This window comes from Lethenteron reissneri, chromosome 42 (assembly GCF_015708825.2).
Source record: "Lethenteron reissneri isolate LAM-NWPU_2019-01 chromosome 42, ASM1570882v1, whole genome shotgun sequence".
NCBI lineage: Eukaryota > Metazoa > Chordata > Hyperoartia > Petromyzontiformes > Petromyzontidae > Lethenteron > Lethenteron reissneri.
The window spans coordinates 12,004,765-12,027,280 of NC_083820.1; the positions used below are offsets into that span (position 1 = coordinate 12,004,765).

Sequence of the window (22,516 nt, forward strand, 5' to 3'; positions counted from 1 at the left end):
TCGCCGACCTCACGTGTCGATGTTTCAGGTGGGGCTTGCGACAACATCACGAGCCAAAATGTTGCACATGAAGAATTTAAAATGCGTGGATTTTTGTTATTTAGTTTCACGCTTGAAGTAGCCTACATCACAACAGCAGCAGCAGCATCAGCAACAACCGCAACAAAAAGACTGCGATCAAACGTGGCTGCACACGCCAGAGCCGATAAACCTCTCTCCAATAATTTCACAAAAGGGAATCTCTACGAGTAGAAAGCCTTTGAGGGTTTTTTTTAGATATACCATTAGCGGAATAAATTATACGTCTGTCAATCGGTAAGCTGTAAAAAACACACCCGAAGAAGTGCTCGTTCTTGTGATACAATCGCTCACAGCCGACGTTCTTGTGACGCCTGCTGCTGCTGCTGCTTCAATGGAGCAGGGTCAGTGGGCTGCCGTGGACAATCGGTGCTCTGGCACGACAGTTGTGGAAGAAATCACCCAGAAATATCTATTTTTTTTACAGTACTTCGAACAACAATTCACCAAAGTTAAGACTGACTGAACGAGATTATTTGCAGGTAGCCTCAATGGAGTGGACATAAACGAGAGAAATATCGAGCACAGTTTAGCTCCAATTATCATATTTTGTTACTGGCAAATGAGGTTCCAATGGTGTAAATGCTTACCCCGAGCTCTCATACTCTGATGGTTCATTGTCCTTGAGTTGTGCGCCTTTTGGCGTCATTTGTTCCAACACCATGTGAGACTAGGCTCTAAAGAAAGCTGTCTCGGGTGTGGACCAATCAATTTCAAGGACAGTGCATACATTATCAGAGTTATGTGTTTTGTTTGCATTCCGACTGCAGGTAAAAAAAGGTGTCAGTTTTGTTGCCAGATAGAAGGGTAAAAAAACAATTATCACAGTTTAGCTTTCAAAGATTTTGTTTATTTTCGTTTGTCGAGTTTATTGTCTAGACCAGCGGTGCACGTGCTGGGGTCCGCAGGCCACCGGTGTTCCGCTAGGCCGTGGGAAGTGGTCCGTGGAAGTGTTGCAGATGCTACGACGTGTTCTCGGTGCGTGGTGGTCCACGAAACTAGTTTGAAGGTCGACAGTGGGGCGCGAGTCCAGAAACGATGGGAATGGCTTGCGTCTGCAACAGTCGCTTCCTCGCTCAGTGATTATCTCTGAAGCCCCTTTGTGTTGCTGCCTCGAGATGCAGCGCTGCACAGGAGGCGCGGTGTGCATCGCACATGATGATATTCATATATAAACGAGATACAAGTGTAGTTTATGGACAAGACGATGTGACGGCCTGCTCTGTGGGAATTAATTACGGATTAGCGCGATTAGCAGTTCCACATACATATAATCTGTCTCGTGATGTTGGGAGAGAAAATTTTATATGGCCCAAACGGAACGCCAGTGGCACACTGAGACGCATTCGCTGATAGGGCGCCGTGGCTACTACATTGTCGATGCACTCGCTGCTCTCATGTGTACATGGTGACAGCAGCGAGTGCCCTTCTCGGCACCAGGCTGCTCAAATAGCCGGCTACATTTCATTGTCAGCACGAGTGGCTGGGAGGAACCCAGTGCTGAGTGTTGTTACCTCTGCACCAGTTTTGAATGTATATCTTGAGCATGCAATGATGCCACTAGTATAAGAGTAGGTTGATTATTACTGCAGTGTTATTATACACTCCAGTGTATAATCATGCGATTGTTTGGGAAACTTTACATTTTTCTAAGTTCTGTGCAGTGCTTTCTTTAATTGTTCTTCTTAATTCAATTCGAGCTTCGGGACGTCTTTTATATTTGTGTGATACCAAGTAAGAGATGTTGGTCATGATGATTTGCTTTGTAGCCAAGCAGTGCAACTTTCCCAAAGCATGAATATATTCTTAGAGTCTACCACTCTACCATTACAGACCTCCAATGGGAACCGGATACAGCAGCAGAGGGCCCACTGTGCCACTTCACTGGGCGATTGACCTCTGATACATTTTTGTTAAAATATTTTGGTAGGGCCCACACCGTGACAATTTGATGAATAGTTTCCATGCATGGTCACGATTCAATACTACAATCGATTTTCACACTTATTAACCTTGTGGTGGCTGTAGGGATCACGTGAATCGTTTACACACATCCACATTACGGTATACACATTTTTAAAAACATTAATTATTACACAAGCGATTGCGTGCATGCGTCGTTCCTCTTCTACATTGTTCGCTCTTACTTTACCAAACATTGCACTCTGGAAAAAACAACCACCCACACTTTATAAATACAGCGCATGCAAAGCAATCATCTCACTTGCAACATTGCCATTTTTACTTTCATTACAAAGTGTCTGACAGACAGCCCTTGGCAGTATCACTGTTATCAGTGGGCTGACGGCAAGAGATTATGTAGGGTTATGCAGATGCTTGCTCGCAGAAAGTCAAAGTGATTTCCTGCTCAAATGAGCATTGAGTCCATGCTCAACTCCCTTTTACAGCCCTGAGCGAGCGGTGGAAATTCCACATTCCTCTGACAGCTGAGAGTCTCTCCATCGGACAACCACCGTTGACTTCCCCACAAAGTGGTACCTATTTTAGCCGACCCAAGCGGTGGGGGTGGGGGGGTTGACGGACTGAGACAACTCGCCAACAAGGATTGGAACTCGCAACCTTCCGATCGCGAGCCGCCTCGCCCGAGCGCCGAGACAAGCGGGCCTGCAGCAGACGGTGTCACGGCGCACGGAAACTAACCCAAAACAAGTCCCGGAGGAGAGGCCGCTGAGCCGCACAGCTCATTTTACCTTTGCAGTGCCTTGAATTCGCCCGCGACGATGCCGGACGTGGAGGAGTGAGGAAGAGAGAGAGGCTTGTTTGGTGGCAGCTCTCAGACGCACGTCCCCGCTCTCTACCCCACGACGGGTTGAGTCGCACGGAGACTCGGGACCAAAATAGCCCCCAGAGACTGCATTTAAACCACCCTCCTCATATCCATTTATGGCCTGGCTATAAATATCAAGTAAATCAAACGTTCAAAAAAAACTGAATGTAAACTCAGCAAGAGGTGACGTGTGGCGTTCTCGTTGAAAAGAGTTTTCGTAAAATTTTAAGCGCGGATTTAAGGAAGACAGAAAAACGTAAAGCAGTCATAACTGCACACGAATGTATTTTTGTATTTACAACGCTGACAGGGCGATGCCGCCCGCTGTGGCTGTTATGCTTGGGAAGCCTGCAAAGCTTGTCCGTCTACTTGAACATTTTCATTGCAAATCAAAGATTTTTTGTTGTTGCAATAACTGCAAGTTTACTTCTTTTTTGAAACCATGTTCAACTACTGTATATGTAAAATTATAAAAGTGTGGCTCTGGAATTGCTTACTGATGCCACGGCTGGTGGAAAAAGCCCCCACTGGCAGGGTCTCTCTAGAGCATCTCTAGATGGCTCTTGGCCTACTCTTCCACGCTGGCCAGACGTCTTGGAAGAGGTGGGAGTACACACACTTTACCCCGCCGCACAAAACCTCGCGCACGACTAACTGTGTAACTAAGTCCCTCAACCATTATATATGAGCAGCAGCCATTGATTCTCGATAAAGGGCTCACAAAGTGAAGGGGCATTGTTTCTTGTACAGTATATCAAAAAGGGATGGAGATTAGAGCGATGTGCGGCAAGGGTCACCTTGTTTGTTGTTGTGCGCATTTGTCAACACGCTGGGCCCGCATGGAGCGTGCTTCGTGTACGTCTCTTTAACAATGGAGGTTTAAAAATATCCAAACTCAAGTGACTCATTCTCCCGACGGAGGACTCGATGCTCACCGTGCCGACGAAAGCAACAGCGGCACAGAAGCCAGCTGCTGCACGACCGGCACTTTACCCTTGGCCGTGGCAAGGAGCCCCACACACACACATACACCTCCCCCTGACAGTGATGTAGAGGCACCTGCTGTGCTGCCCTACACACCTGCAACAGAGACACCGCCACCTACCCCGATTCTACTCGCAGATATTGGGGAAAGTGTTGTCAGCGTGCAGCTGGCAAGGGTGGCAACGAATACCAGATAGGGTCGCGCTCATTACACACAAAGTGCCCGCCACAAATGAACCGCGATACCTCGATGCTGATCTCGCCAGCAAGGAGCAGGAACCAAGGCTGGAGCCATGGAGTCAACATTGGGGGGGACCAAATCTTCTAGGGTGTCTGGGGGTCCCAACCCAGAAAAATATCTACATTTGAAAACTAATTTCCTGCCTAAAATAAAAAAAATGCACTAACACATGGGATGGACTTTTATAGAGTTTTTACAATAATGTCTAATAGTGTATTGTATTGCAGTGCTCTGTTTTTACTTTTTTACCATTTCTTGTTTCATTGTATGTAATGTACAACCATAACCACAATCATATAAACTGAAATCTATGCATTGTTTTACATGAAGACAAGTCCAGATATTGTGGCCAAGGTTTACCAAATTGTTGTTTTTATTTACATAGCATAGCAATTTTTTAATAGCAATATATTGGGGGGGACATTTTGAGCATATTCAAATATGCTCATTTTTTAATTACAACTTCTGTGGTGTATGGCTGGGATCGACTCTGGGTCATAGGTCGGTGTGTACTCGTCACGTCCATCACTGGGAGCTTATTGGGGGGCCCTAAAGCAGAAATACATGTTGACGGGCCTCCTTCCTTACAATTGAAAACATCCTGGTGCGGTGACAGAAGAGATATAAACAAGCGACGCAGTGTAGACGTAGTAACAAGAGAGAAATGTAGACAATAGAGATGAAGGGAGATATATGCAGACAAGATACAGTTGAGAGAGATTGTGCGTGTATGTTAATTAGCTTGTTATGGATTTGAATATGAGCTGAGATTTGAGGGGCACTTATTTTCGCCATCAATCTGGGTCCCTTTGGCGCTGCCCAGGGCCCTGCTCTGCTTCTTGGAAGAAGTCCGTCCTTTACAACACTACAGTTGGATTACGCCTAGCGCCGCGCCATTGCTGCGTGCACTCACGCGATCTACACAACTCCCTCCAGCAGAGCTGCAAAGTTATTCACAGAAATTGGGTCGAGATGTGTTCAAAGCAGATCGATGTTGTGCCATCGCACGGAAACAATGTATTACTTTTTTTTATATAACGGGCTGAGGGTCGGCGGAGAGTAAGGTAAGGTCACGAGCTGTGATTAGCGCCCTGACTTTTAGAAAGGAATGGCCCAGAGGAGGTGCCACTGGGGGGGGGGGCGGAACCCCAGATGACTGCCAGGGTATTAATAGCACTGCCGGGAGAGACTGTTGGACATAGCTGTAGATATTATTACTGCGGGTAGCGTCATGCGTACATAAAGTGGTATTGGATGTTGCTTCGCCACCCCTTGTCTTTGTGGCCATACCTACAAATAGTACAAAGGTATAAAGGGTGAAGATGCAGCCCTGTACATTTTTCCTCATGCCACTGCTGGCAGAAGGCCTCCCCGAGGAGCTCTAGAGAGCTGCTCTGGGCAACTTTACACTGCTGATTGCCAAACATTGGTGTAACCGTTCATACTGCAGCTGGTTGTCAATAAGCGCCTTTCCATGCCGTGTGGGTCGTGCGGCTTTTTGGACCACGCAGCTCGGTTGCAGCTTGGGGAAGAGAAGAGGGCCAGGACCATGTTAGCCATGGCAGTTCATCAAACCGTGACCGATTACCAGGGTCAAAGTTCAGGGTGTGATCCTCTGTGCCGTCACTTGACCCCAACCCTATAAACTATTATGGTGCCTAAATAAGCCACGCTTATCCATTGGTTCTCACTTCATGTTTAGAATAACGACGTTTATTCATCCAGGAAAGCCTCGCGAGTCTCAAAGCACTTTTCAGGAAGGTCCTGCCTTGGAATATTTGGCCAATTCCATTAATGAATGATGGGCAGGACCCACTTTCTCTTAAATATTCCTGCCATCCTACTGTCCACATTATTCAGACCTATTAACTTGCATGCAGTCCAAAGTGTAATTTATTCCATGAGTATAAATAGTCCAAATTGTAAAGGCTTTGTAACTAGTGGTCGTAACTACCTGGTTCGTGTTGGTCAGGGTCTTCCAAGACAACTGCTCTGACATATCCGTTGTAGTGTAACAGGCAGCGGCTTCACACCATGTGGGTTCAGGGGTTGGCAACCAAAATTAACAACAAGAGACCTTTTTTAAGTTAGGTGAAAAAAAAACTCAATATTTCAAGAGCCGCAATGCATGTGAATACAAGAACGACCCTTAATAAATGTCACGAAACAGTCCTTCAAGAGCAACATGCGGCTCCGAGGCTACACGCTGCCGACCCGTGATGGTTTATTGTTGCCTGTAATCAATCTTGATCACCTTATCACGCAACTCAAAGTGAAAAATTCGGGCTTAAGGTTGAAACTTAGAGCTGTCAAACATTCTGGTTTGGCGGAGACAATCCTGGTGGTTTACCAAAGGTTCCTCCCGTGTCCCACCCCCACCCAAGAGCAATTGCAAAAATCAGGATTTTGCACCTGGTTTACAATATTCTGGGCTTCATTCTCGAATCACGATGCAGACAACGGGATGGAGTCGGCAGAGAAGTAGGCGGGGCCAGCGTCAGAGAAAGTGGAGGTCACGCCCAGTGTGGGCGGGGATAGCGACTGAGTGGGCGTGTCTGTGTGATGGAGGTAAGGTCCTTCAAGCTAAAACCATGTGTCCTGGTTGAGCCTCCCGGAAATGTGGTATCTTTACTGGTCCCACATTGTGAATTTTATTGACCGTTCAAACGTGTGCGATTGTATCGGTCGTATGGTGTGGTGTCGGCATGAAAATAAACGGATAGGGTGCGTCAGCGACTTCCTTTAATCAGGTGTATTTGCAAACTCTATGTACATGATGCCATACGTCAAAATGCTACAATTACAACCGTGGCACGCCCTACACACACATATGAGGATAAAACATACCAACACACACAACCCATCAGAGCTGTAACAAAAGCTTGCTGCTGCTCCAGAACTGCGTTTACTAAATGTGTGGGTCAACTCTGTTGCAATTTAAATTGTTCGTGCGATGCCTCCATTCTTATAATCGCCACGCTTCAGCTTCCCAATAGTTGTTTACGGGGGGCGGGGGGCAGTGCAACGATTTAGAAAATTCAAGAGTGACGTTGACTACACAATAAATTGGGTGCCTTCACATCAGAGGAAAATAATAAGAGCCAGACAACTTAGGAAATCGGCATATTTAATGTACAGCAAAAGCTCTTAAAGAAGCTGTTTTCGTTTGTCTAATGACGTCCACTTTTGTTACAGCTCTTATGTATAATACGGAAGGCTTAACTTTACAGGTACTGATATTTAAATAAGTACAGACATTGTAAACCTGTTGTAAACATTTTAACAACACAAAGTAGTATTTTATTATGTTAAGACCATCGCATAATGTCTGAAACTCGAAAGAATGACTTTTTTTTTTCAAAATGTGGAACAGCTAGTGAAATCGATGTTTGCGGATATATATTGTGCACATTTGCAGAACGATGGTCGTTAGTATTGCGAACCTGTGTCGGAAGGGCGTTGGACTTGGAATGCGTGCTGGGGACGGAACATTTGCTGTGATCGGAGTGTTGTTTAAACCCTTGCCAAGCTCGCTGTAAGTTGCCCGTGACCACCTGCAGACGTTTCACTCGCCCGATGAACGGTGACACCAAAGGGGGGTGGGAGTGAACTTTATGAAATGCTTTGTCCACGTAGTTTTAGTAAACAACAGACCATGCACACTTTCCTATCAAAATCCTTTTTCGTAATATTTTTGTACACATTTATAACTGCATATGTTTTTGGAGATTTGAACAAAAAAAATATTCATACATTCCTCCAAAAACGAGGAATGGAATGTGGCACATATGTTAACCTACATGAATATACAAAACCAACCTTCTGTTACAAGAAGATTGTACATATTAAAGATTGCTTTTTTTTAAAGAATTGCATAAAACATGCATGACTATACAAAGACTGACACTTTGGAAGTCGATAAATAAAGGGTTTTTTTTTGTTTAAAGTGTTTTAAAAAAACGTCGAGCAAGATATGTGTAAGTCAGCACAATACTCCTAGTTACAATACGGACAATGCTTATAGTGCATGCAGATGCAAGGGACAATTGACGCATACACCTTGTAGCTATTACTTTTCTCAAAATCAATTGTTATTTTTCATCAACGTACCACACACCATTATTACTGTACTATAAATGAGCAAGGAAGGGCTAAAAGGGCCTCTTCCCGTTGACAGAAATCAGACGATGCAAAGAGTGGCAAAGCAACGCTCTGTGGCGGTAAGTTCGGAAGTTCGTATGGCAAAAAACTAAAACCTCATACAAATAAAAAGTTGTAAACAATGCCGAAGAAATAATTAAATGCAATAAGACCAGATCGTTGGTCAGCAGTGCATGCAAGCTCATGTTGTCTGTAATCAAAACTGCACGGCGAGATACTGTTTAGCATGCCGCTTCACACCCGACGCACACCAGCGTACGATTAGCAGCAGTCATGGCCATCGTGTTCTGTATCAACACATTCAAATCATAATAATCGTTAATCATATCAATATAGATGTGCGTGAAAGTGTCTCTGTGTGCGTACGTGTGTCAGGCATCGTTTGTCATAGCCCCATATTGATAAAACATTCCCACATTTCACAGAAATGGCATAAGAAGAAAAAGCACAACTATGTAGTTTCAACATAGAGAGAGAAAGAATCAAAATTAATGTTTAAATGCAAAGTTGCAGGAATGTGCTATGGACGAACCCCTGGAGGTTATGGATTCAAAGGAACCAGTCAACAGCGCTCAAACGGTGGCCATGATCCAGAGAGACGCAATGCGTTACGGTGTATTTGATCACTTTGCTTTTAAATGTTTGTCTGATGTCAAGTAACACCATATTATCTTAGTATGGCCTGTGCTTAAAATCATATGTTTTAAATGCGCCGCTTCGTACTGCAGTGATTAATGACGATGGCAAGTATTCAGTTCCTGATATTTCCACGCTGTACTCGCTGGAAGTCTAATTTGGTGAGAAATTCAATTTTTAGGAAAAAACAAGTGTGGTTCAAAGTTGTGTTTACTTCTCGCATGCCACATTCTGATGACCACGTGCATAGATTTTATATTTCTCTGCCTCCTTGTCCACAATAACAGTTTAAACACCAGAATGTTTACAGCTTGATGGTAGTCGTAGTAGTTGTTCCAAAGAGAACATACGCTTTCAGCTTACAAATAACCACACACGTAATATACCCACTGGGTAATATCAGCTTTGCAAACGTCAGCGTATTATTTTGTATATTTTGTAAACACAGCCCTGTAATTAACTCGCAAACTGAGCCCAAGTCGGATTATTTAGTGGGAGAATTAAGTTGAGATGATGCAGTGTCGAGCGCTTTTATGCACATCGTTGCAATTGCTGTTAGTGTTCCAATTTATTTGCAGACTCCATTGCAGTGTTGTTTTTTTTAATATATATTTTAAAGCTAATATCATTTAAAGCATGTGTAAACAAATTATATATTAATCATCATTAAATGTTTATGTATTGCTATTAATAATATAATAATCTGTGAGGATAAATCATTAATTCTACTTAATTTATTATCGACATTCACGTAAATTTGAACGCATAAAAACGTGGGGATTGTTTTGTTCAGCTAATATATGTAGCTCTTGACATATTCAAACACATATTTGATTGTCATTTCAATTCGCAAAGTAACTTTTGCTTCTGAAAACGTGTTCGTGCTCACGTGCCACGCGTTCCCAACATTAAACCCTTATGGCAATGACAAGAAAAATGTAAACGAAAAAACTCAAAGACTCCATGAGAATATTGCTAATTTAGGCAAAAGCAAAATCAAAACTTGCGGCGTAACATTTTAAGCAGAATAAAAAGGTACAAAAAATGCCACGGATTTTATTGTCGTTAACAAAAAAGTGCAAAGTATGCTGTAAATTCCATAACCTGGACATTCTCGAAACGAAACTTGTTTGGACTTGAACCACACTACTCACAGCGGGACGGGTAATTAACATTTAAAAGTCTGTACAAAAGTGCCCCGACAATTTGTAAGCAAAGCAGGTGGGTCGCGTCGCCGCTGCCCCGTGGCATTGTGCTGCAATATCGCGTGCTGTGCTGTCGCGCTGTGTTCTCGTGCTCTCCCCTCCTCCCCTCCGTGCTTGTGCTGCGTTACATCCGCCTTCCCGCTGGCGCTTGCCCGCCGGCTTCTCGCTCACCACCCCCCCCGCCCCCACCGTGTCTTCCACTCGACCGCCGCTATGTTCGAGCGAAGGAGGTGGAGCTGTCGAGCGAGGTCTGCGATGCCCCGCGCGTCAGCGGCGCCACCGTGGTGTCGATGAGCGAGGACGTTGGGAAGAGCTTGTACCAGCCAATCACCATGTTGGACAGGTCCAGCTCCTCCAGGACTATGCGCGCCGCCCCCATGAAGCTCTTGTGGTCCATGCGTCCGTAGTCGCCCCACACGATCACCTGCGTACGCATATACCCCCCGCGCCTTCGATTAGCACGGTTGACTGCGTGCGGTGCGGAAGAGGTTCAACATACATACGTGCATAACGCCCGCAACTCAAGGGGCAGCCGTGGCGGTTAAAGGAACAGCCCTTAAATTGATTGTCGACGCCACTGCTGGCGGACGCGCGTCACCTCGAGGGAATCATAGAGAGCCCCCTCTGGAAGGTTTTTGGATCTACTGGCCAGCCGTCTTGGGAGAGGTGGGTCTACCCACACTTTACCCCACCACACGTGGCCAGACAATAGACTACACTTGGTGTAGCCCGTTATACAGCTGGGTGGACAGCAGCGGGGGGTGGAGTTAAGGAACGTGCGCCATCGTTTCAACTGCTGCGCCCGGAGATCGAATCAAGCTCGTGACCTGTGAACTGCAAGTCCAGTGTGCTGACCCCTACACCGCGAGGGCGGCGGCGTCCCTGCGTGTACAGGGTACAAAGTGTGTGACTTGGATATTTTGGTCGTATAGACCCTCCACCACCTGACACGGCCAAACCAATTGTCACGTGGTGCCCAAGCATTCACCAACACGCCAAATGTTATTTTTTCAGCCCACCGGTCAGTTGAAAAACAATTCTCACAACAAAACGTAGCAAATGAGACACTCGACTCTATTTGCGACGTGGAAATGCGGCGACTGCTGCTGCTGCTGCCCTCTGCTGCTGCTGCCCTCTGCTGCTGCTGTGCTTTGGCGAGGAGCACTGACCTGCAGCACCTTCCCGCTGGGGCTCTGCTCGAACACCAGCGGCTGTTGGTAGAGCGGGTCCAGCGTCTTCCTCGCGATCTTCGTCTTCTTCTTGGCGATGACCGCGCCGTTTTCCAGGAGGTAGACCTTGACGTAGGGAGCTCCACCACGCACACACGCACACGACTCTTCAACGTGAACCCAAGGCCCAAGGCGGACTTTAGCCAGGTTAAAAAAAACACCCATCAACGAGGAGAAATATACATTTTATATTTGAGACACTTCAAGATAGAAATGGAAATTTGGCTTTTTTCATACCATCATTTTTTTTCACCTAGAGCACAGGCCCCCAAGGCCCAAAATGTCTAACGGCAAGCAACAAAGTTGTACTAAATAAAGTTTACATGACCAAGGTTATCATGATCATAGTTTGGGAAAAAGAGACGACGGTAGGGATTTCCAAAGTGGGGCAGCGCGAGGAGAGAAGCATAAAGAGAAGTGTTGCGGCCTGTACTGTGGTGTTTGAACACAATACATTATATATATGATACATAACATTTATCCAGTTTATATTAACACATATAGCTGTTCTGTTGTGGTTCCCGATGATGCGCATATCGCACATTATTCGCAGCGTTTTGAGGATGCAGCTGTATTTAGGTGCCGCATAAATCCACGCGATAATCATACGACAGCGTGAACGGGCAAGATTGTGATGAAATGGCCCAGACACCAGCGTTGGTGATGAAGAGAAGCGTTCGCAAACCTGTGACCCAGACACAGCGAGCGCAGAAGGCTGCTCGCATTCTAAACATCAGAGCGCATCTCACATGTAAAGCCTCTCCCAGGGTGGCAAATACAAAAGGCTCATCCACTTTGTCAAACCAATGTGTGACCATCTGTAGCAAGAGCCTATTATGTTGATAATAGCCACGATAGTACACTATAGTGTACAATATACCGTGGATATGAACACATTGCATGCTTACTTGCATAACTGTTGTTGGTAATAATTGCTATTCATAATCAACGTTTTTGGGTTTAGATTGCGTTATTTATAAATGTGTCGTAACCCTCCACCACCCGACACGGCCAATCAGCTAAAAAGTGTCACGTTGACAAAAGACAAATAGTTCACTGCTTTAGCCCACCGGTGTGTTGAAGCGTGAAACCACAACATTTACAAAAAAAAGAATTTGAGTACGACGTTTCGCTGGTAATTGCATCCAGCATCATCGGGCAATTCGCCAGAATTGGGTTTAGATCGCGTTAGAAATAACGCGATCTAAACCCAAAAACGTTGATTATGAATAATATTATTCGCGAAAGCCTCACACGTGTTAAATAATTGTTATGTTTTGGGTCACAGATTATTTGTGGCTCTGCAGGAGATTGTTGCATTTAGGTCAACTATTATGCAATAAACCTTTGGTCTACAAATACAGAACTGTAAAATAATCCAGGTTGTTGTTTAATACTTGCCTCTATATGACCGTAACATTTATATATATACACAGTTTAATAAAAATAATCTGTTTTAGAATTTCGGGTAACATGTAATTTAATATCTTTTCCTGTGTTTAATTTTCCACTGAACTTTCAAGAAACGAATTTTGCAAGCTCAGTTTGGCGGTTCCACTCCATTAACCTCAGGTGGCGTGGCGGTCAGCGAGTGAATGCGCTTCCTTTTACCTGGCAGAGTTTTAGACGAGGGTTTGGCAAACAGTCCCTTGGCCCGAATCACCTCTACTTCCAGCTGGCCTTTCTTGTCCACCATGCTTATTTGAATTTCTCCTGTTCGCGAGAAAGTGCACACAACTTGTTTTACCGACACAGTTTTTTTGTTTTTTACTTTTCCAATTGTGTCCCGATTGTGCCATCGGCGTCGCAGGACGAGGTATCCATTCGCATCTCTCGCAGAGCAGTCCAAACACTTTGTGTTCAGAGACTGGCCCTTTGGAGGTGGATATTAACCTCAGGAGAGCCCAGGAAAAGTTCTGACAGCACTTGCCACTGATGTTATCTGTGGCTGGGAATTTAACCTAAGTTGCTGCATTGATAGCACAGTGCACAAACCCCTGTACCACTGCTCCCCGTGTGTGTATACACAGATCACCGGTGTAGCCTTTAACACTGTTGGGTCAAGTGCTGTTAGCGAGCACCTATTAAGACCGGCACGGCACATGGGAGGGAAGGTGGCCAGCACCACGTCAAAGCGGCTTTCTCTCCCCAATCCTGATGTATTAGGTACTCATTTGAGGTTAAGTCGACCTAGGGGAGGACCATCCAGATTCAGACATTCATCACCGATGTTGGGAATCCAACTTTGGTTTGCTGAGTTCATAGTGAGGTGCGCGAACCACTACGACACCGCTCCCCACATGTGCACACATGCACACGTGCACACACACATGCACACACTTGAACACATGCTTTAGGAGTTAACTGCACCTAGCAAAGAAACCAGATGACAGGCATGAGAGCATCAAAGAAAATCTACTTCTCGGAATGGATACTCTTTTGCAGTTAATACCTATGAAATATACGGCCTTATTTTCATTGCACGAAAACGTAGTGCTTGGTTATTTGGCTACACTGTTGGAGATCAATGGGCCCAATTCATGAAGATATTTTAGCCATAATTCTGCCTCCTTTAAGTATTAAATGAACACCTGGCGTGGTGTGCTTTGCAGGTAAGGGTTGGTGTATCATCATCAGCAGTGACACAAATATCATCATCATCATCTTCACGAATTTAAGCAAGGATACGTAACCTTTGGCTTAGAGCCACATTTTTGCGCCTTGATGTAGGTCAGAGCACGCCTCTTACACGCGTGCTAACATGCGTGTTTGCCTTTAGAGATGGGTGGAGCCTGATTGGTTGGCTTGGTGCCGATGTCAGAGCCCATGGTGCCAATTCCTGTTGGTCCTCGCCCAACTACTGATGGGCTGTGACAGATGTTATTTCGCGGTATAGGCCTCGTCCCATTCCACAACGTATAGCAGGTCTAAAAATGCTTCGTAAATTACGCATCACTGCTTTTGTGGGATTTCCAGATGATGTTGGAATTTTTCCACACACGCAATTAGAATCTGGCCCAATATGGCTTCAGCTCTGCGGGTAATATTTCAATAAGACTATCGACACATGGCAATGTCAAATATTAAAGCGGCATAATCTAAATGTAGAGGGGGTGCTGGAAAAACGCGACAACCCACATTGAAAGACCGATCTACGTTTTGGGAAACACTTTCTGGCTTCGTTGGGCTACGTGACATTTGGATTCAAATGTGTGAAACCATCTCCCCTCACATGGCAATGGTGACCTTTTACATTCACCTATTCCATCCACCGAATCCACCTACTCCCACCAACAACCAATTTTCAGGCCCCCCCTATAAGCTTTCGTGGACGATCACAAGTTTTTTTTATCTGAGAACATCCTCTCGAAGCGCTGGGGCACAGACGCACCCATGGGCGGCGTGGCGAGGGTCTGTCGGCCCACGAGTTGAGCCGGTCCCAGACCGTCCAGGAAGTCTGTTATCTGTGCTCCGCCACCAAACATCAGGCCAGGGAACATTAAGCTGCGGAGAGGCAGAATGAGACACGACAACATAAAAGCGGGTAAGTTCGTGAAACGGACACTGAAACGAGGTACATTTTATTTGCGTGAAAACATCCGGTGAATTCTACCACGCGCGGATTTTTTTTTTTGCGGCTATGCTGTGCATCGCTCCGGTGTGGTTTCGGGCTGTTCTGCTGCCATGTGCCGTTACGCACGACGTCCGACGTTTTTCATTCACGTGTTGGGAGCTTCTTCAGGAACCGAATGTATTTGCTCGAGAAGCTCCCAGCACGTGGAGTGAAAAGTTGCACATCGTGCCGAACAACACACGGTGCAATCCAAAAACACTTACTTTGAGAACTGTATTTGGCAAAAACTCGTAAAACATTTTAAATAATCAATGCAGTATTTTTTTTGCTTTACTGCTTTTAAAAGTTGAATCGCTGTACATTGTTCTATGTACTTTATCTATAAACACTTGGCAACTGGAAAACACTTAATATCCAGTAAAACTAGACCACACTCTCAAAGTCAGATTTCTGAAATGTCACGATATTTTCTTCCACTAAAGTGAAGCAGGAGAGAGATGGTGAGAATCTGACTTTCAGTATAAGCTACAAAAAATCTTGATCTAAGCTTGCCTGCAATTCTAATCTCTGAGAATAACATCTAATTTTATGCGACGTTAATTTTGTAATCGCTGTAATGGGTGACATTTATATGAATAGATTAGACATGTTTAGGCCTAAATAATCACTTTGATACTTTAATTAAATGTGTTGGCTGGGCGCAGTGGCGCATGCATGTGGTCCAGAGGCAAGGGTTGGTGTATCACACACATTTGTGTAACCGCCAACACACTGTGCTGTGGGGTAGCAAGGAAATGTCAACACGGCAATGGATTCTTGAATCCTTACGTGCCAAACATGAGTGGAAGGGAGTGCGGAAGTTCAGAAGGGAGTGAGTGAGTGAATAAGTGTGGGAGTCAGTGAGTGCAGGACTATGTGAATGAGGTAATGTGTGCGTGTGGGAGTGAGTGTGGGAGTGCAGGAGTGAGTGAGTACAGAGGGCAGGAGTGAGCACGAGTGAGCGAGCGAGTGGGTGCGCGGCTGCCCCACAGGCTCGCCGTCTCACCTGCCCTCGGACATGCCGCTCGTGATGCTGTCGTCCGTGGACTCCTGGCGCGTGAGCTGACTGCGCAGCGTCGTGGCCATGCCTGTCTCGGTGCTGCGCTTCACCGTGCTGCGCAGCTTGCGCCCGCTTGAGTCTAGAGAGACGCAGGGAGCACAGGTTCACAGCTATCGGCGTTATACGGCCCCGGGCTCATCTTAACCGTCACCATCGTCATCACCATCGCCGTACAGTCGCGTTCTCATTGACGGTATCGATACGCAATGAGGGTTGTGACACCACGGGGCCGTGTGGAATCGCAACGGCTTGGTGAGGCCTTCAGCCAGCAGTTGATAGATCATTGCTGATAATGATGATGCTCAAAATCATGACTCGCAGCATTAGGCATGTAGCTCATTGTTCCTCTGTAAATGATATACACTGTTACACTTTGGGGCTGTGATTTGATTGAATAGTACATTTTTAACTGTTTTTTTACTAGCCACATTCGTGTTTGCTTGACATTCGTTTCCATCTCGTTTGTATCGCTTGGTTAACTCCATTAACGTACATGTAACATGAGCATAGAATCTGCGTATGATATGGCTAAATCTTGACGCGTCCTCACACACAATCCAATGCTCATATCGTGCCCGTGTAGGGTGACAATGAATTTTAACTGATGAATCGATGCATCGCTACGTGCCTAACCACCATCGTCACCATCTGATAATCATCATCATGATCATAACCGTGAATCTCATCGTAAAATAAATGGCATCACAGCGATTGTCGACGATGTAACGGACATCACAAACCACATGGGACACATCTCCCTGAGTCGGCCCAGCTGTGTTGTATTTTTGAAACGCAGAGGGGGAGGTGGGGTGGCTGGGAGGGGGTTAGGGGGCCGGTGTGCCTGTCAATAGAGCAGTCGAGATGGGAACTACCGGCGAACGACAGCTATGATTGGCAGGGCACACCAAGTCGGAATCCAGATGCGTCGGCTTCCCTCCTCCGCCGCTGTTTGGAGTCGCGCTCAAAGCGGAGTGGCGGCGAGCGCCACCGCAGTGGGACGTCACCGGCGGCCACACCGAAGTGTCGCGGTGATCCGACACCGCCGACGCTGCCGAGCGGTCTCGGCTCGACGCCGCCGGCTAACGTGACCGCGTGCGACATTCGCAAAATTAAGATCGCGATTAATTAATCAAGATCGCCTGCTCGCATTGTGGCACGATGCCGTTTTATGATTATACAGCAGTTCAGCCTCTGTTGTGCGAAATTGCAGCGACTGAACGTTTACGTGCAACGCTCTGCACGGTCAGATTAATGTGGAAGCAAAAGTCACAGGTTTATAAATGTGTGGCGGGAGGAGAGGAGGGGGGAGTAATATCTTTGTAGCTAAGAACGGTTTGTACCGCTGCGCATTTTCAATTTCATTTCCAATTTTTGAAAAACGCAAGATTTCTCAAACCTCAAAAACCCCCTTTGGCTGCAGGCTCCAGTGCAAGGCGATGTGTTTGTGCTAAATATATTTTTAAGTCGTTCTGCTGTCACAAGCATCGAGGGAACCTGGCACGGAGGAACCGTCTCTCGCTTTGTTTCCTGCTGACGCCAGGAATTTTTTTTTTCAAAAGCGATTCAGACAAGGGCTGAACAGCATTCATGTGACAACTGTCAGGAACGGAAAAAAAACGCATCAGAGCACGGCGCACGGAAAGCGAAGTGCGGCGTTGAGTTTTAGAGATGAAAGGGAGCGAAGAAGTTGAGGAAGTGACAGGAGGAAGCGGGTCTATTGGGTTCGGGACAGTACAGCGGAGATGGAGAATTAGCGGATATGAAGAGGGGAGAAAAAGCGATTATTTTGTTTGTGAAAGATACGGTCCTTCCGAAATGCTAATCCTCTTGCACCCACTGCCTTTTAAGTTCACTAACCCTCTCCATTGCAACACACTCACACCACACCTGGTGACAGCTAAATACGGGATTTCAGGAAGCCGACCAAGACGAGAGGGTATGTTCACGTCTTCTTCAGCCCTGCAGTGTTGGGGGGGGGGCATGGTACGGGGCTGGAGGGGGATGAGTTCCTCTGGCTGAAAAAATTCTTCGTCAAGTCAAAAAATGTCGGTACGAAAATGAGTCCAATTAAGCTACTAATGTCGCAGCTTTTCGTCGTTAACACGGCAAGTGAGAGCCAGAACTTGTGTTCTGTAGGGTTGCGCCCCTTCACATCTAACACAAGCGACACAAATGGGGGGGGGGCACTGCCGTGACAAAGTCACGTGGCGTTCGCATGGAACACCGGTGTCTACAAAGGGGCACTGGAGTGGACCCACGCTACGGTTTCACTTGCACGCTCCTGCCCCTCCGGTCGCGCCTGGCCCGGCACGGCCTGGCCCGGCACGGCCTAGCCCGGCACGGCCTGGCCCGGCACGGCCTGGCCCGGCACGGCCTGGCCCGGCACGGCCTGGCCCGGCACGGCCTGGCCCGGCACGGCCTGGCCCGGCACGGCCTGGCCCGGCACGGCCTGGCGTGCTGTCACCCACCCACCCACCTGTCTGCGTGATCTGCGAAGCGCTTCGGCTGCGCAGGCCCACCATGGCCACCATCTTGGAGCCCAGGTTAGGCCGCCGCTTTTTCCCGCCGGCTCCTCGCGCGCCCAGCGCCGTGTCCGACTGGCTGCCGTCGTTCTTGAGGGCGCACATGTCACCGCTCACGCTGGTGCTCTTCAGCACGCCGCGCGCCGCCGTGCCTGTTGGCGTGGCCGGCACCTGCCGGTGGTGCATCCGCGACGTGAACATGCTGCCAGTGGGGCGGGGAGGGGAGAGTGACAAGCAGCAAGTACGATTTATATGCATGGAGTTATGGAACTCTCTAAATCGGTGGGTGGGAACATTTCTCCCTACTGAGGGCCAAGTCATACATTTTGAATACCATTGGCGGGACCACAAATGAAATTGACGCTCGCCCTAACGAATTAGAAGGCTGAGCAGCATAAACCTTTCTCCGGCAGTTCACAGTGGTAGCGGCAGCCATAGCAGTAGCCAGGGGGCACTTCTCGTCACATCTCCAGAGCGGTTTGCACTGCGTCCCCAAGGCGCTGGATGACGCTCGCCTGGCTGCTACTCGACTCCAGTGCAATGCTTCCTTCCGCTGCTCAAACAGCAGCAGTGTTCAATTCCCATTCATGGCCTTGAGCTAGTGGTGTAAAATCCCAAGTTCCTATGGCGGGGGGCGAGTCTATCCAGAGGAAATCAACAGCTGACGTCCCCACAAAACGGTACTCATTTTAGCGACCCTGAAGAATGATTGGCTGAGTAAACCCCCGAGTGGGATTCGAACTTGCAACCTTCCAATTGCAAGACACCTGTCACCTAGCTAGTTTTTTTGAGACAAAGTATCGTGCGCTTAATTGTTCATGCGATGTTGTAAACAGACGACGCTGGCAATGCAGGCGTGTTGATTTAAAAGCCAGTTGTTTGGCTAATGAGTTACACTGTTTAATTAAAATTGTGAGTAATTATCTCATTTGTCACGTAGTAGTTCTCAGGATATTTTGTTCTATTTACAGAAGATTCTCAACACTCAGTCCGTGTGTTTTTGTCAAGGAATGCATTTAGAAAATCGATTATTTAAATCATCGAATAGCTCAGCTCTACCATTATGCTAAAGTTATGAGCAAATTATGATTAATAAATTTTTTTTATTTTCATTTCTAGCGAAGATCGCTTCTGCGAAGATCGCTTTCAGCAGAGGCTGCTGTGTGTGACCCCCATAATCAGTGTGTATCCTATTATTATTTTGCTTGTGTACCCAGGAAAGCCTCACCGAGTCTTACGACTCTTTTCCAATAAGGTCCTGTCAAATTTTCACAGTAGGTTGCTACGTGTAATCCCGCATGAGTTATTTGCAGATACATTTTTAAGCGTCTGGATGTTTGGCCAATACCAGTTAAATTGTATGTGTTCTTTTGTCACGATGGGAGGAAACCTGAGAATCCGGAGGAAACCCATGCAGAACAGGGGGAGTGAGAGAACATACAAACTCCATGCACAAAGGGGCCCGAGTCGGGTATTGAACCCAGGCCCTTTTCTTTCCATGAGACACAAGCGTTGCCACTGCGCTACCACCCTGTCGTGGCTTGTTTTTGCGTTGTCTGAGCGTTGTGCCACTTAAGCGTTACAAGCAGAATGGGGCCCCGTTGGGAGGTGCTCACACTCAGCCTCATGACACACACGTACACACGACTGCTGTGTTGCAGAATGGGCTAAATATAGACACAGTTCCTGCCAGCACGTCGCATGCACTCAGCAGGGGAAAAAATATAGATCAGGATGGAGGCAGATCGCAATGACGAACTGCGATCGTGTTGCACTCTGTGCCGCCATTCCTTCTTGGACCCTGCGATAATCATCCTGCACGCGCAGAACAATCAACATTGCAGTTTATCAATTCCCTGGAAATTTTAAATACTTCACTGCTAACTGAAGCATTAAATGAACATAATGTTCGTTTTATTGGCGGGAGGGAACTGGCACGGGAAATGTGTCCCTGTTGCAAGCAGGCCGTAAGCATCCTCCGTACATGATAGCGTGTTTAATTATTGTAATATTAATATTTGTTTGATGGGATCAGTCTTCATCGTCGATAAGCAGCAATCATTCTGTCTTTAATTATGCCCGTAGTGTAATGGTTAGCACACTGGGCTTGCAATCCAGAGGTCGCCGGCGCGGCAGTTGACACAACAGACACGTTCCTTCAATGCCCCCCGACGTCTGTCCACCCAACAGCGTAAATTAATTCAGCAACGCTCAATCGGCAGGTTGGCTGGCGCGTGTTAGACGCAGGAATCGTACGAGTGTTTGGCTGGCTAGTTGATTACGGTTAGTGTACGAAGCAGGACTGGCGCTAACATTTTGCTGGCTACTGAGCTGGTGCCAGACCACTTGCCCTTTCAAAGACAAAGATCCGTCGTATATCCCACTCGCCCCTGCTCCCCATTGCACACACGCGCACGCACGCGCGGTCGTCGTTTCTGTCGACGACGTCGCGTGCGCCGTTCCGCGTCCGCACCTCATGCGCTTGGCGCTACGCAGGCGCTCCGACTGCACCGACATGTAGCTGGTGCTGCTGATCCACGATCCGCTGCTGGTCGGGGACAGGCCCGACAGGTCGCTGGCCTCGCTGTCCGACGAGCGGCCCGACGCCACCTCCGTGCTGCGCAGGTACGGCGGGCGGCACTGCGCGGGGCGGGGGGCGGGAGGGCACACGAGAGCGACAAACGTCGCACCGCGCCAGCGTCGCCGGGTTAAGTGCGGCACTTGCTGAATTGCCTAGAGACATCTTTGATGATTTTAGGTGTAATTTTGTGACATCTGGTGACGTTTTGAGGTGTGCGCGGTAACCTTCCGCTTTATAGAGTTGGCAACACTGAGCAGAGCGCGGAACCTCAATAAGCAGCTGTGTGTTTGTGGGGGTGGCAGAGCTGGGATGGAATGAATGGCGGAGGAGTGGGAAGGAACATCGTGCAGTCTTTTCATCCATAATTCTCCATAATGTAGAAATAAATTACGTGTCAATTCATAGATGGCTCTACCCAGTCACCCAGTATATGCTCGACATGATCTCATCACGGAAGCTAAGCAGAGATAGGCCTAGAGGTGCTTACATGGGCGAGCGCCATGCATACAACCTGGGGTTGCTGGCTGATGCGGCTCTGCACTCTAGGCAGACAGCAGTGCAGCGACAAGCCACTGAACTGGACTTTTCCACAACATCTACGCTCCCCACTTTCACCAACCCGCAACGAGCAGCGGGGCAAAGCACGGTTCAAACCACCCTCAGCACCAACTTAGCATGGGAGAGGCCTTCATCCAGCAGACGACTGACGGAGGGCTGAACGTTATTGTTGATGGTCGAGTTTCCTCCCACTCGTATAAACTCATTAATTTCCTAAAATATCTTAAAGTAAAAACCCAACGTAGCAGGACCCTCTTTAAAAAGAGTCCTGGGACTCAGCAGGCCTTTCCTGGATAAATAACCGTAACTATTATTTATATTAGCAATACCTAATTGTTGTTAATATTAGCAATACCTCATGATTATTAATATTAACAATACCTGACTGTTTAGAATATTAACAATACCTAACTGTTATGAATATTAACAATACCTAATTGTTGTTAATATTAACAATACCTAATTGTTGGTAATATTAGAAATGCCTAATTATTATGAATATTAGCAATACCTAACTGTTATGAATATTAACACTACCTAATTGTTGTCAATATTAACAATACCTAATTGTTGTTAATATTAACAATACCTAATTGTTGGTAATATTAGCAATACCTAACTGTTATGAATATTAACAATAGCAGCAAAAGGCGCCCGAGTGTCGTTGCGGCGTGTGCAGCGCGTCACCTTCGAGTAGACCTCCCGCTCGAGGTCCCGACCGGAGCACGCGATGGTGGCGCTCTTGCACTTGCTCATCTTGAGCTTCATCTGCCGCGCTCGCTCCTCTGCCTCCGGCGCGGCTGGGGGCACGACGACACGACGACTCACGACGACACCACGACGGCTCACGGCGGAAATGC

At 47.0% G+C, this 22,516-nt stretch overlaps 2 protein-coding genes across 4 annotated transcripts in view; both read right to left on the bottom strand.

Annotated features, from left to right (window-relative positions):
• MYOM1 (myomesin 1) overlaps positions 1–2,948 on the bottom strand; it is a 39,136-nt gene extending 36,188 nt beyond the window's left edge. Inside the window, exon 1 of the mRNA XM_061569000.1 lies at positions 2,790–2,948. The gene's annotated coding sequence lies outside the window, so the exon portion shown is untranslated. The remainder of the gene's footprint in view (positions 1–2,789) is intronic.
• Positions 2,949–6,820: 3,872 nt separating this feature from the next.
• Positions 6,821–22,516, bottom strand: part of LOC133353075 (regulating synaptic membrane exocytosis protein 1-like) — a 74,754-nt gene continuing 59,058 nt past the window's right edge. For 2 of the 3 annotated variants that reach the window (XM_061569180.1, XM_061569181.1), the window contains 8 exons: positions 22,344–22,456; positions 20,991–21,157; positions 18,472–18,719; positions 15,942–16,074; positions 14,714–14,826; positions 12,934–13,035; positions 11,263–11,402; positions 6,821–10,517 (listed from right to left, as the gene is read on the bottom strand). In XM_061569180.1, the coding sequence (XP_061425164.1) occupies positions 10,305–10,517; positions 11,263–11,402; positions 12,934–13,035; positions 14,714–14,826; positions 15,942–16,074; positions 18,472–18,719; positions 20,991–21,157; positions 22,344–22,456 (1,229 nt within the window). In that variant the 3' untranslated portion in view covers positions 6,821–10,304. The remainder of the gene's footprint in view (positions 10,518–11,262; positions 11,403–12,933; positions 13,036–14,713; positions 14,827–15,941; positions 16,075–18,471; positions 18,720–20,990; positions 21,158–22,343; positions 22,457–22,516) is intronic. The other variant, XM_061569182.1, reaches the window with a different exon arrangement.